Source organism: Motacilla alba, chromosome 12, assembly GCF_015832195.1.
Source record: "Motacilla alba alba isolate MOTALB_02 chromosome 12, Motacilla_alba_V1.0_pri, whole genome shotgun sequence".
Lineage (NCBI taxonomy): Eukaryota > Metazoa > Chordata > Aves > Passeriformes > Motacillidae > Motacilla > Motacilla alba.
Window position 1 is genome coordinate 11,059,629 of NC_052027.1, and position 14,853 is coordinate 11,074,481.

Sequence of the window (14,853 nt, forward strand, 5' to 3'; positions counted from 1 at the left end):
AGGATGGACCAGGTACCATGGCACACACAAATCAAAACCGATGAAGCCAAAGAAAGCGCCAACAGAGAGAGCAAAGCAAGAACCAAAGATCACAAGGAAGAGCAGGCAGGACCCAGATGAACAGTTACAGCCCAGAGGGTTGTGGAGCAGTACAGAACCACTGAAGAAATCCTCTTGCATACCTTGCTGGTGGGTCCAAACATCAGTTGGATCCAAACCTGCTGGGAAGATCAACAGCTCCAGATTAACACATAATCCTTATAACCTTTTAGCCACATGACAGTGTACCAGACATCTGTGCTTTAGAAGACTCTTCTCAAGGGAAGATGCCTACTTCAGCCTTCAAGCCTCACAACATTCCTGCTTTATGTTGTCCCTTAAGAAAAGCTTTTCATAGCAGCAATGTAAGCTTTTTGCACTGAACATCTGGAACCAAAGTCAAAGCACAACCTGGCAGTTTTCTTGGCTGAACAGGGATGCCATTGAAGCTGCGCTTCACAGGAAAAATGTCTGTATTGACAAAGGTTTGAGACAGTGGTTCAAGAGTTGAAGGGAGTCAGAATTGCAATCTGCAGGATTTTCAAAAGGAATATTTTCAACATTATCCTTCTGCTACAGCTGGCATCCAGAAATTATCTCCCTTACTTCTCTCCTTTAAATATTTCTTCCTGTAACACTTATCAAAGCCACCACCTTCTCAGCAGGAACGATCAGGACTTATCAGGTCTCCCAAGATGCTGAGATTAGCGAGCTCTCTTCTTCATGTGGGAACTCTCAGATCCCACAACCTAGTGAGGCAAGGATATGGACCCGGGATTCAAGTTTTCATGAAGGAATTTCTGGTTTTATAGCAGATCTAGTTCCAGACAGCCACTGTGAACCATGGGACAGGATACGAATCCTCTTCTGTGTGATCTCCCTCTTCATTTCTTCACACCCCCCTTTTCTCTCCAGTATTGCAGCACTTCATTGATTCAACACAATCGACAAGAGAGCATGAAGGCACAGGCAGCTCTCAGATTGGAACAGCTGGTTTTCTTGATGGCATCATGTCCCAAAGAGAGGCAAGGAATCACAAGAAAAGAGACTGCTTATTCTCAACAGCAAACAACTCCAGACTGGAGAAGAAAGCACAACCCTGCTGACTGAGAAAAAGGCAGCAGTGGGATTTAGAATATATTTCACATTCTTTGATGGATCATGCTTGAAGATTTTGTGGGGAAGCAGAGCTCAGAGGAAACCATGCTTCAAAGCCTATCACTGGACTCAAGGGGCCTATGAAAACTTTATAAATATGAACCCCTGCTATCCTGTCCAAAGCCCACCTGCAGACCTGCTGACACAACCAATTCCTCAATGCCCACACTCCCCAACTACCACACCTTGCTTCCATCAGGCTTTGGAATAAGCTCCTGCCAGCCATGTCCAAGTGGGCTTAATAATAGATGAACAAGGATGACCACTGGGGACTGAAAAAAACCCAGCCAAAAGTCACTAACCCTGTGACCAACCTCTGAACAAGCTGTGACAGCACAGCCACGCCACAACCAACAGCCACACTGAGCACCCACCACTGAGCTGGCAGACCTTAGGCTGTTTCATTCACACACAGTTGTCTGTCACATGAGTCCTTGGACACAGGACTACCACATTGCAAAGTTTCCTCTTCCCTCAACTCAGCTGCTGTCCTGCCTCAACACACAGCAGCAAAAACAAGCTACTGAGGAGCTGACAACTGCCTGCTCATCATCAGTACAAAGTGCTGAAGCCAGCAAGGATCTGCAGTTGCTCTGATCCCCAGAGCTCAAATTTTCCAAGCATGAAACATTTGCCTGAGCAACACAAAAAGAGGTGCAGGAAGCAAGACCACAGGCTACCTTAAATCCACAAGCCTTTTTCTTTAACAGGCTGCTTACACCTAATACTGTATCTTTTATCTCATCCTAAAATAAAAGAACAGGCCTTAGAGGATCAAGCTATAAACTTTTGAAAGCTTTCTGTAGCCTTCTCTTGTAACAAGGAGTTTGCTTCCATTTCTCAAAAGCCAAGAAGGAAATCAATACTTAGACAGAGAAGGCATATTCCAAAGGACAATCTTCTCAGCTGCTGCAGCACCACCCTTGTTGAGTCTCTCCATGAAGGTGACCACAATGGTAGGCAGAAGTCAGCCCCTCAAACATTCAGGCAAGCCAGAGTCTTCAAGTGCAAATAAGTTGTTCATGAGCAGCCACTTGGATTCCTCCAGATTCATGTCTCAAAGCTCAGTTTCTCTGTGACCAAGCTCACGTCTAATAAAGAGTGAGTCAATATCCTTTCCCCTGCACAAGCACCACTGGGGTCCCTTCCCTCCACCTAATTGCCTGTTTTCACAAGGTATACAGGAACTTATTACTTCAGAGCCTTTGTGCTTCTGAGGAACACCACTGCAACTCACCAGCAGGTTTAGAGCAAGCAGAGAGTGGGACATAAACCAGGCTCATGGATGTACAGCATGGTTACATGAGTCCCACTCCTTAAGCAGGGTAAAGCTCCACACATGGCTTAGGGGGAGCCCCCCATTCAGGGGAATGCTGGCACACTGAACCCAGGACAGTGTCCCTCACGTCACCTGAGCAGGCTCTGCCCTGCTCTCCAGGGTCTGCTCTGTATATGGCAAAGCTCCTGACCTACCAACATCTGCTCAGTTTTTATACAAAGCGAGTCAGGGCTCTGCAGGCAGTACAACATCTTTGTTGACATTTCAATCCCTCAGAGAGAAGCTCTCCTTTGGCTTTGTGTCAGCCACCTTTGGCTGTGTCAGAAAGCAGTGCACAGCCTGCTCTCTCAAGCAAAGCTGTTTGCCTGTGCAAAGGTTCCCAGCTAACAGACAGGAGGCAGCAGCTGGAGAAAGGAGACCTGGGATCACTGCACACAATCTCACCTTTTATTATTTAGCCACATTTACTGAACACAGCCTAGCTCTAATCCATCAGTGAAAGAAGCCTGCTAATACACTCACCTGACTGAAGAGAGACTTTCCTGCATTTTATGGGGTTTTATTGTAACAGATGTCAAGGCTCAGCAAAACAAGAAGGCACTAAGAAGGGTCTCATACAGCCTGGGCTCTTTCCAACCAGCACTCATCTGATACTGGATTAAACAAGGAACTTGAGAGCATTCTGTTGTCTCAAGTTCACAACACAGCTTTGTGTGCACACGAGCCACCCATCAGCAGCTGCAAGAACAAAGTATGACTTTCACTTTTAATTGTGAAATTAAAATGCTTGTTGTTTTTGAATCAAGTGGCAACCTGTGTGCCTCAAGACATTTGACAAAGACTGGAAAGAGGGAAATGCATTAGAACATTACACCCAGTCTACCTTCAGCAATGAACCTGCTTCTGCTCCAGAGGTCAATCTGGAGTCTAGACAAGCTTTAGAACTTTAAGTTGGCTTTTGCAGAGCAATACAGTGATCAGTGGTACCATACAAGCTCTCCACAAGAATTTCTCTAGTGCACTCCAACTCTATCACAATGCCTTCATCCTGTCAGCTCAAAGTACACACAGCTAGGAACACCCCTACCTGGATCACAGCATCCAATACATTTTTCAGTGGCTATCTACTTGTACAAGATTTGAGAAGATTTCCTGAGCCTCAGAATACTCCTAAATGCACTTAAGCTTGGTACCAAAAGATAAAATACAACCTTGATGCACCACAGGAAGTTAAACAGTACTGACAACACCCCAGGGGCCCAGAAATACTACAGAACTTGTTAAATGATGGTAATCCTAAGTAGGCTGCATTTAGCACTACTGAAGACAGAAGTTTTCAATAGTTCCTGCTGATATGGCCTGATGGAAACTCTTGTGTTCAAAGTCACCATCTGGTATACACCTGAATCCATGGAGAGACAGAGCCAGAGAGCCCAGAGGATCATTAGAAGTACCCATGTAACTTCCCAGCACACTATGTTTAGCTGCAGGCAGTGCCTCTAAAGAAAGATACATTTCCTCCCTTCTTCCTTCCATGAAAAGGAATCAGCAGAAGTTCCCAAACGTGGAATTAAGATAGCATTGAGATGGGACAAATAAAAAAAATAGTAATTCAGCCTCCTTTTCAAATCTTTGGAGAGATCAACAAGTCTCTATATTGTATCTATAACCAGAAACTCTCCTATTTTATAAAATAACTTATTTTATAAAGCTATCAAGTGGGTAACTGAAACACAGTGTACTATTTACCCTACTGCCTCACACAAGATAAAAACATCGAGTCTTTGATATTTAGAAACTTGGAGAATTTTCTTTTAATCTTATGCCAATATACTATTCTAAATTGCAAGGTTTACAGTTCTATCAGCAAAAAAACCTCTAACTTAAAGAGTATTTTTTTAAACAGCAGCTAAGCAGGGACCCATCACATACCTGTTTGTCTGAGCCCTTACAGGCAGCCAGAGAGAACCCACAATTCCATTCAGTCCTGTATCACTCTCCTATTTCCACAATAGTCAGGAGAGGGCTACAGAGAAAAAAAACACTTCAAGAACAGAAAGGAGATGCTTTTAATATAATATCAAAAGAAGAAAGGTGTGTCCTAGACAAAAACTGAACTGCTTCAGTAGTTGTGTCAGGGCACTGCATGGTATTAAAAAGAGAGTAAACTCAGAACAATTGCAAGTCATGAGCAGGAAACATCCTTCAGAAACTAAGACAAATGTAAAAGTTTCACAGCAGTTTGGTCTGAATGCAAGAAGAAAAAAGATTGCAGCTGCTATCATCTCCCTAAATTTTAAGCTTGCTTTTTGTCCAATTATCTGATTTCCTGAGGATATATATTGTGAACAAAACTTCAAACGTGCAGAAAGAACATTTGAAGATGCAGGAGTCTCTACAAGTAACTGCAATGTTACTTCTACTACTAAGTCTCTACAAGTAACTGCAATGTTACTTCTACTACTAAATGTTCATTAGAACATTCCAAATCATGCTCATCAGCAAACTCAAAGAGGAATCCAGGTAACAAGCAAATGAATAAAAACATCCTCCATTTTAATATGAAACACTTGGATCAGGTTGAGGTTGAAGTACACACTCCACAGAGAGGAAACTGGAATAATCAATGTGCACGATTCAAGCAGTTCAGGAGCTTAAAAAAAAAAAAAAAGTAAATTATAATCTTCTTTCACCAATGTTAAATTCATCCTAAGGAGGGAACTAAGAACCTGCTGGGACACAAAAATGCAGTGATTGTTGAGAGCTCCCAGTCTCCCAATAAAAGAACAGTGTATTAGTGCTTTATTAACAGCCTGAACCAAGGAACCCAGAGCTTTCTGTTCCACAGCCCAGAGAAGTCACCCAAGAGATGAGCTCCTCAGAAATACAAGCCAAGTCCTTGTGGGCAGCAAACGTGGACTGATAAACCTAAGGGGAGAGAATGCAGAGGCAGATGGGCAGAGGTAATCAGAAATGACAGAAAGATGAGCAGGCAGAGGGCAAGCAGAGTGCTTGAAGGACAGAGGCAGAAGAGCTGAAATTTTATAGCATACAGGTATTTTAAAAGTTAAATCAACGGCTTTCCAATACCATTATTTAAAAAATCATTCCCCTTAATATATGCAGGAAGCCAGCTGCTTGCAAAATGACCTTTAAACCCTATGCACCATGCCTTATTAGACTAATTCAGAGCTGGAGATTGGCTGATCCTGAAATCCATTTATACAGGACAAACAGGCATTCAGCAGGGACAAGGAGCGAACACATTGTCAAAATAATTTTGTCTGCATTTCTGCATGCACACCCAGGCTCAACACAGCAGAGCAGCACTTCTCCAGCTTTAGAAACAAGGTACACCAGACAATGCAGCACCATCCTAACTTAAGGCTTCTCTTCTGCTTCCCTTGCATTACAAAGGTAACAATTTAATTATACCAAGTGTTGTCTTTCTGGACACTTTCTGTGACTGCAGAGGTCTTTAAGAGCCTTTCACCAACTCTTAAAGGCCCCCAGTAAAGACCTCTAATCAAAAAAGATGTTATAACCAGAATAATATTTATTGCCAGAGATGGAAATACCAGCAGCACAGCTAACTCTAACACTGTATTCAGATCACTGTAACACACTATCTTCAACATGTCCTGTTCCTGTATTTGAAGCTCTGGTGTCCAGAAAGGTTTTTTCAATTGGCGTGCAAAGGTTTAGCTAGGACTGAAAGCTTTAAACTGCTTTGGAAGCATCACAAGTATGTCAGGAAATATCTCCAGACAAGGAGGCCTGTTGGGCAGACAGACAGTGTCACGGAGGGGTGAAAATCACAAACAATTACGGCAGGCATGATGCAGAAAGAAATTTTCCCTCAAAGTTTGGATTTTGTAACAGATGAATGCTCTACAGCCTTGGACAAGGAGGCTCTGTGGAGAGAACAAACCCTAGCAAGCAGCATCAGGGCAACTTCTGCAAATCTCCTCCTCCACTATGCCACAGTTCTGAAGAGACAAGGATTGCCTTCCCTCTCATAGGAGGGCTCATCTGTCATTCACTAACTTCCAAAGAAGGGCTGCCCAGAGCACTCTTGCTTGCCTGGGAGCAGCTCTTCCAGGTGAATGGGACCACTGCCACCACAATAACCCCTGCATGGTGCCCACACAGACACATTCAGCTGAGTGATAAAGGCTTTAAATCCCTCTAGCCCTCAAAGAATACAGCCCCAAAACCTGTGACAAAAATACCTGATGGATGGTTGTGTGGAGACTGCAAACTGCTCACAGCAGGAAACCATCCTGTGCAGACTATGACCAACAAAGAGCATAACAAATCTTTGGTTTCCCCAGTTTGTCATGAAGGCTTTGGCATCACTGATAAAATTTCCCAAGTTATAGCCAAGTTGTCAGAGAATGGATCTAAAATTAGTGTGGAAGTTATGGAAGTCAGGGCTACTTTGGAACTTCCTGGGAGTCTGAAAGCACTTGACCACTGACCTTGTGCTTCTAACCAGCCACTGCTATCGACAGCAATTTTTGTGGATCTGTTTCAATCTAACTTCAGCAGCAAAACACATAGTTTAAAAATTGGAAATAAACTTCTTTCTGTCCAAGACTGCTTGGTCATCAGTCTCCTGGAATTAATCTGAGTAAGAATTTCCACTTCCCACTTGCCAACAGTGCTACAAATCTTTTGTGAAAGAATCTGGCATTAAAACAGCCAGATGTATCACAACAGTCTCTCACCCCCAAGCAACTATTTTCCATACTAGATAAGCCTGACTGAATACAGGCTACAGCTCTCAGGAAAATGCTGCCTAACACACCATACAGAGAGCACAGAACAAAAAAAAAATTGATCCATACAGTCCCACTAATTTAAGCCTAAAGAGAAATAATTTTTGAAAAGAAAGCAAGAGTATACAAAGACTGAAATTTTGATACCAAAGTCTAATGAGACTTTTCAGGTACACCCACTCAAAGACCTCATTAGAGCATCAGGTCAACAAAGATGTCTCATTCCTGATCAGCTAACTCTTATAGTATTTTATTGTAAAAAAAATTTAGACTATTTTTAAACATTTTAAGACAAACCAGGTTTTAAAACAAGAACTGTAGCAAGACCACATTTTAGAAGTAACAAAATGCCAAATAATTCAACTTCAGAAATAGTAGAAGTCATACTGACTTCTTTTCCTCTTTTACAGAAGTTGCTTTCAAAATCATCTGCAAAACAGACATATTTAAATTAACTTTACCTTTAAAGATATCTGAAATCAGAACCATCAAGCAAGAAATTAGACTCAAAAGCAACTATGCCTCACTGTAACAATGTCAAAACCCCCCAACAACAAAAAAATGCACAGCGACTGGGTGTTGAACTGTTAGAAAACAAACTGTTTATGAGAAGATAAATGCAGTCAGAAGTCCTCCTTCCAGATCAGGTAATGGATACAAGAACTTCATATGTGAAGATGATATAGCATATAGACTAAGTATCACTGAAAGAGGAGCCCTGAAGCACAACCAAGTGAATTTTAAACTTATTTCTGCTCATTTTCTTCAAAAAGTATAAACCCGAGGAGGTTTGGGCTTTATAGGGACTACAAAGAGCAGACAGAGAGAAGAATTTGTTCATGTGGGTTAATAAGTGCTCACAACACCAGGCTGTGGGGAACATCAGAGCCTCATGAAGTGCTGAGATACAGAGTAAATACAGAACTTATGCCTTCAATTTCATAAATACCAGGTACAGGCAGCAGACATTTCCATTTTAAGTAGGCCAGCATTTACTCTGGAACATGCCTCATATATTAAGATGGTGGTTTATGTCCTTTCAGGCAGCTCTATACTTTTAGTTTATCCACCAGTGAGCTCTTGAGAATATGAAGCATTATGTACAGACCCACAACTCGCCAGAACCTACAACTGCTGCCTTGAAAATCAAAACAATAACTTCATAATTAGAAGCAAAATATGGATCCTCTTCACCTTTGCAAATACCAGGTCAGGGTACGCCTGGGTACAGTTAATCCACTCCTCCTCTGTGTTTGTGACTAAACAAACAGCAGCTGCCTGCAGCTTGCAGCTCTCCCCCAAACTCCCTTGTGAGGGCCATTTACTGAGTCTTAAACTCCTCTGATAGTGTTATCACCACAGCATTTGCACAAATACAGGTTGAAAGAAAGATTAAAAAAAAAAAGATAATTTCCTTTATAGAGAAGGCAAGCCAAACCCTTTACAGATACATTTACTTTGAGCAAGGACCAACTGACAAAAAAAGGAGGCAGGACAGCCGTGTACCTGGCTGAGGATGGCTGGGCACAGCATCCTCCAGACAGGAAACACACAGATTCATCTGAAACTGCAAACCTGAATTCCAGAAAGCTCAAACAACCCTAAAGCCTTTCAAGTTAGATATATTCTATTTCAAGCAGCATACTGTGTGATAGATCATCTCAATGAGGCTTCAATAGCCAGGATCTACCTCTGCAGAATCCCAGGGGGAGGAGAAATCCTGGCATTTCTAGAGTGCAGATACAGACCTTGCTTCATCTGGTCCAAACTTTCTTTCTCCAGCCACACACACTGACTGCTCCTCTCTATCCTGATAAGTACACAACATGTCTATAAAGTACCCTGAAACCCACCAGAATGGAAACAACACTTTAGCAAAAGCCTGATGATGCAGAATGCTCAGATACCTGCAGTGCAGCCCATGGCATCCAACTCTGTTTCTCTTTAGCAGAGAAAGATCCAAGTTGCAGAAATTAAAGCTCCCAGCAGGCCACGCTTCAGCAGGATCAAGAGTGCTTGAGCAAAACTGCTCCAACAGGATGGGAACTGCAGAAATACCTGCAGCATCCTCTCAGCAATCTAAATCCCTGCCCACAGATTAGAGACAAACTTCCAGCAGAGGTCTAATGCTTTGCTTTGCGTGCCAGAAGGGAACTGGGCTTTCGCAGAGATCACTTGGAAATGTAAACACAATAAATTGACCATATTCCTTTTTATTATAGTCAAGGGCAAAGCAGAATACAGACGACTCAAGGTTATGTTAAAAGTCTCCCTTCACTGGAATTCAGTCAATCAGTATTTAGCAAGGGCTTGTTTGCACACAGCAGAGTGACTCACAGTAAATGTGTGTGCATTTTCCCTGCACTTTCATTACAAACCCTGAATGCTCATATACAGAGAAACTCACCAGCTTATTTCATCGTAATTTCCTTACACAGACAAGCCCTACAGCCTTGACAGAAGTAGGTTTACCTTTGTCTGTTATGAATAGCAGATTTGTGAGAAGCTGGACACAGAACAGGGAGGAAGAGTGCAGGATTATGAATGGCTCCTAGCTCAATGTATACAGCTCCTATTGACCAGGGAAAACACATGGCTGAGTACCTGGCGCCTGATAGCTTGGTTTGGCAGGAGCTAGTGCACAAAAATTTCACCTTGGCCCTTCTGTGAAGACAGGCACCTGGAGACAGTAAGGAAACCCCTAAAAAGAAGGAATACATGCTCTTCACTAACAGACATTTTTCTGCACACAGCTGCAGGAAGCAGGTTCTGTTTGAAATCTCAAATCACATTAATATGTGGTCACTGGAGGCCTCGCTTTCCAAGTGGCAGCTGGCAGGAGATTCCCTGGTATAACCACCAATTACGTAACAAAGTAACCAACTAAAATTCACCTTCAATTCACATTGCCTATTGGTGTGAGCAGAATGCTAGGGCAGCAGAAAGGGTCACAAACACTCTGAAAAGCTTGCGTGTGAGTGCATATTTGCACGGGGGAGGGAAGCAATTCACTAATAGGACTCAGACTTTTTAAAACAAAATAATTTGTTTTCCCCTTCCATCTGGACCCAAACTAAGAAATTACGCAGATTTCCACTGCCCACTCTCTTTTTCCTTCCACACCCCCTTCTCACTGGCATGAGATAAAACCTTGGGGAAACAGCAGCAGCAATTTTCAATTCTCATTATCTAACAACAGCAGTAGTTCTTGGTGAAACTTGTGGTCAATAAACTACAGGCAATTCTGAAAGACACAATGGGAACTGCCCCTCCTACAGCTGTCCCATTATCCCAGCTTTTATTAGATTTAAAGCCAGCAATTTTTATGCTGTAGCTCAAGTTCTGCAGAGCCATGGAAACAGACCACCAGAAAAGATAAAACACTCCTAAATTAAACAGGAGCTGTCACAGTAACGTCCTCTAAAGTCAGAGAACTTCCCTATAAGCAAAGCATGGGATGCAGCAGGGAACCCAGAGCCTAAAGGAGCTGATGAGTCAACGCTCGGCACAGTGATGCTGCACTGAGTCAACGGTGACGCACCCAAAATTCAACATTCAGGATGGTATCAATGGAAAAGCTCATGAGCAGATCAGGCAGGGAAAGTTGAAAGCACAATGGCTACAGAGGCAGACAACCAGAGCAGGATCCTGCTCCCATAACCATGAGCACACCAGAACAGGCACCAGCTTTGTAGTCTATGCTCTGGATGTACCTCCCAAGAGGCAGAGGGAAATACTCTGGCTGGCAATCCAGCTGGCCTGTTTCAGATGACTTTTTAGAATCAGATGCATCACACTCTACATATGCCTATTTCTCTCTGTTGACTACAAGAGATGGCCCAATAGCCAGAAAATATACAAAACAGGTAACAATAGCTATAGCTCTACCATGCACCACAATAAAGTAACCTCTTCCAGGAAGAGGAGCTGTACAGAAAACCAATAGAAAATCAATTTTAAAACTCATTGAGTGATTACCTAACATATTTGTTCATGGGGCAGAAATAACTGAGGGTGTGTCTCAGCTCCTGGCTCAGAAATGTGCACAACAAGGCAAAGGGAAATGGGTGTCCAAAGGAATGGTCTCAAACAGAGTAAGGGGGAAGAGGCAAAGAATTATTCTCATCCACTGTAAGCTGTAATTTTCAGTCTAGAAATCTAGAGCTGGCTTTCTCTGAGCTTAATGTGTACCATGCCCTGCAGACATTTTTACCAGCCATCAAAAGGAACTTGCAGAGAAGCAGATGCTTCATTAAAGAATATTCAGCAAGCCTTATAAAATCCTTAGTAAAAAGCAAATGAACAAATCACCACCATGCAAGTGAGATGAAGTCACACATCCAACTTTGATTACATTTCCTCCTGCACTGGAAAACAAATTGTGTTTGAAAAAAAAAAAAAAAAAGGTAAAAAATACAGAAGAAATTAAGAGATTCTGGCCTTTCTTTCCCACATTTCTCCAACCTGAATTTCCTGAAAGAGGAATGCGTGAGACAAAGCCATTTGGTATAAGATGCTAATTTAAACTTAAAGAAAAATAACAGCTTAAAAAGAGGAAGGGAGGAGGGAGTTTTAATCCTGCATGATAAAACAACAGCTTGTGATTGCTACATGTATCTCAGGAGTCAGAAGAGTCAGTAAGAGCAGTGAGGCAAATTGTCAGGGAATTGAGCTGTCCTGAGACAAAAGGAAACTACAGAAGATATATTGCCTTACAAAAGTTGTATTTGAATTTGTACTTGCAGAACCCTCTAGTGCCTACCTCTAGCTGAAAGGTGTTATTTACCTATTCCTTAGTCTCTCAGGCCCCTTCAAAAAACCTAGCAAGATTTTCTGCCACATTGTCATCATCCACAACAAATTTATGTCCTATGCACTCCTCCTTCCAGGTAGTTTCTAATAATAGTGGGGGGAAAAATTCTGAAGTTCATTGAAGACTCTTGGAAGGAAGACAACCAGACAACGCCAGCTTTTGGTTTATAAAGCAAACCTACCAAAACCTCCACCAAATCCAAAAACGATCCAAGTTATTAGGATCTTTCACTGCCCTCTGCTGTTACCAGTCATTTAGCTTCCAATTTACTCTTTAATAATGTTGGGCTGGGACTCAGGGCTGGCAGCATCCCAGCCCCTTTCTCAGGCGGGTTGGAGCCGCAGCTTGCAAATATGCTGAAGTTTAATGCAATCTGTCTTCTTTGGTAATCACATTCCGCCTGCACTGCATGCAATAAAGATGTATTGGTAAATGCATTTGCTAAAGATATACTCCACTGAAAAGGCTACAAGCCCGATTTAGGGGAGGCAAGGAGGATAACAGAGGCTGGCAATAGATGCACCAGTGCTCTGCACGCAGCAATCAGGGGCATGGATTGTGCAGCAGCAGCACAGGCACCACTTTACTTGAAAGCTGAGGAAGAAAAAGAAACCACATGTTTTGGGAGCTAGGGACTTTAGAGATATCAGAGAAAAGCCCTTTCCCTGGCAGCTTTAACCTTGCTGATTTGCAGACATACAAAGACCTTCTTTGTAAACAGGAAGGAAAAAAATTCCACTAGGACTAGCAACAACATTTGGTCTAATATATCCTGACAATTTTCCCATCTCCTTCTGTCGGGCTTCTTCTGGGAGCCGGCTGGCAGCTTGTTTCATGTTATACTTAAATCAGGCATACAGCTTCCCCTCACAATGCTAATGCAGAGAAAGACTGCTCCCATGAAATATCCACCTCACCCCCACCTTTTGCTTTAGTAATCCCATGAGAGAAGTCTCAATTTTCTATTACCATCCTTTTCCCCACATCCACTTTACTACATTCTCAGCACCTTTTAGACAATTTTCTACTGTCAAAAAAACCCAAAAAAACAAAACAGAAAAATTTGCCCTTGAGGGACACCTAACCCACTGAATTCTCTCATGGCCCAGGACCATACCCTAGTTGTAGTGTCCAAATACTTCATTTTCTTTTCCCCTTCACTTGTTTCAATAGCCAGAAATTCTTCCAAGGTACTGAGCAGCCACTGTCCTAAGGCATCAACAGAACCTACCGGGACTCTGCATCTCAGAAGGAAGAGCCATAAGGCTTCCTGGCTTCCCACACAAGATGAAGAGTTTTTAGGAGTATGGAATTTTCTTAACAGACAGCAGCTTTGCCCAGTACAAAACCTTTCCCCATGCAGCAACAAAAAGAAGCAAGACATCCAACTGTGAAGTCCCACAAAAGGAGATGTTTAGAGCCCGTTGAAAATGTTGCAGCCATTGCCAAGGTGGATTTATCTACTGTTTGCAGCATACAACATCCAAGAAGGTAAAACTAGGGGAAATCATTAACTGACTTTGAAACCTGGGTTCTACTGTTGTGGCAGCAGCTTGGTACAACAGGACTCACTGACAGGAATGAAGTTGGGACACACTGTGTGACTGGGAAATATGGGAAAATGGATCCCAAGGAAGATTTGTCTCCTGTGAGGATTGCAATTTGACTAACAGATACCACAGCTCTCAAAAACACTTCTCAGAAGAAAGCACCATGCAAAACAAGACAGCAAAGGCAGCCAGTACAACAGAGAAGCTTTTGTTACCTTCTGAGCTGCACTAACACAGCGCTGATATTCCTTCGCCAGCTCCGAGCATTTGAGCACTTCACGTTTGTTTTCTTGGTAGCACTTCAGAATTTCAGACTGCAGGTTTGCACAGATAGGATCAGCATTCCTCCTCCTGCAGGGAAAACAAGCACAGAATGATGTGTGAAGAGGAGTTTTCAACCACTTACTACCACTTTGCCAGCAACACACATACTAATTTTATGCTGGAGTCATGTAGTCCTAATAGAGAAACTGGTGGGAGCACCAATCACCAAAGTGGGTCAAATGACCAACAGGGTATTTCAATTGAAAAATCCAGGGTACTTAGCAAAAAGAAGGAACACGATCTTTCTTAGCTGCTGTAGAAGGCTGTTTCACCCTTATATGAAACACCACCTGCCCACAACCATTCCTCTGCATTCAGGAGGAAAAAAGTCCTCAAGTCCAAGAGTTCCAATGATTTTCTCAACTCACACTGGAAATCTTTGGCAGAACTCAAGAATCCTGGCTGGGCCTGCACTAGATCTGTAACAGTCTGACAAGGAACTGAACAGACTTGTTGAATGAGCCACCTCAATCTATTGAATTCTCATCTATTTAAACACTACAAGAAATCCAGCATGGTTGGAAGCACTGCAATTCTCCTAGTGACTAGAAAGAAACCAGAATAATAGCAAGACCAGATATCTGCTTCTTTGTAGTTCTGCAGAAATTAGTATTCATACTCAGTAAATGGCATTGACAGCTACCCAGGAACAATTAAGGATGATGTTCTTTTACTCTAATGTGCATGTGTACATATGGCACATCATCAGCAACAGTACCAATAAAGGGGAAGGTCGTTGTAAAACAATCCCAGCAACAATGGCACAAACACAGTAATGACAGTGACATCAGCTGCACAGACAGGCAGACACAAATTGCAGGCATTCACAGCACCATGGCCATGGTATGTTTTACCAGAGAATAAGAGAACATATGCTTAGGTGTTGCAATCCTCAGATGTCGTCTCCTA

The 14,853-nt window shown here is 42.6% G+C and overlaps 1 protein-coding gene across 7 annotated transcripts in view; it reads right to left on the bottom strand.

The window, feature by feature from the left end:
- Positions 1-14,853, bottom strand: part of CHCHD6 (coiled-coil-helix-coiled-coil-helix domain containing 6) — a 109,899-nt gene that overhangs the window by 22,789 nt on the left and 72,257 nt on the right. For 4 of the 7 annotated variants that reach the window (XM_038148783.1, XM_038148777.1, XM_038148781.1 and 1 more), the window contains 2 exons: positions 13,836-13,971; positions 183-221 (listed from right to left, as the gene is read on the bottom strand). In XM_038148783.1, coding sequence (XP_038004711.1) covers positions 183-221; positions 13,836-13,971 — 175 coding nt within the window. The remainder of the gene's footprint in view (positions 1-182; positions 222-13,835; positions 13,972-14,853) is intronic. The other 3 variants (XM_038148778.1, XM_038148780.1, XM_038148782.1) reach the window with 2 other exon arrangements.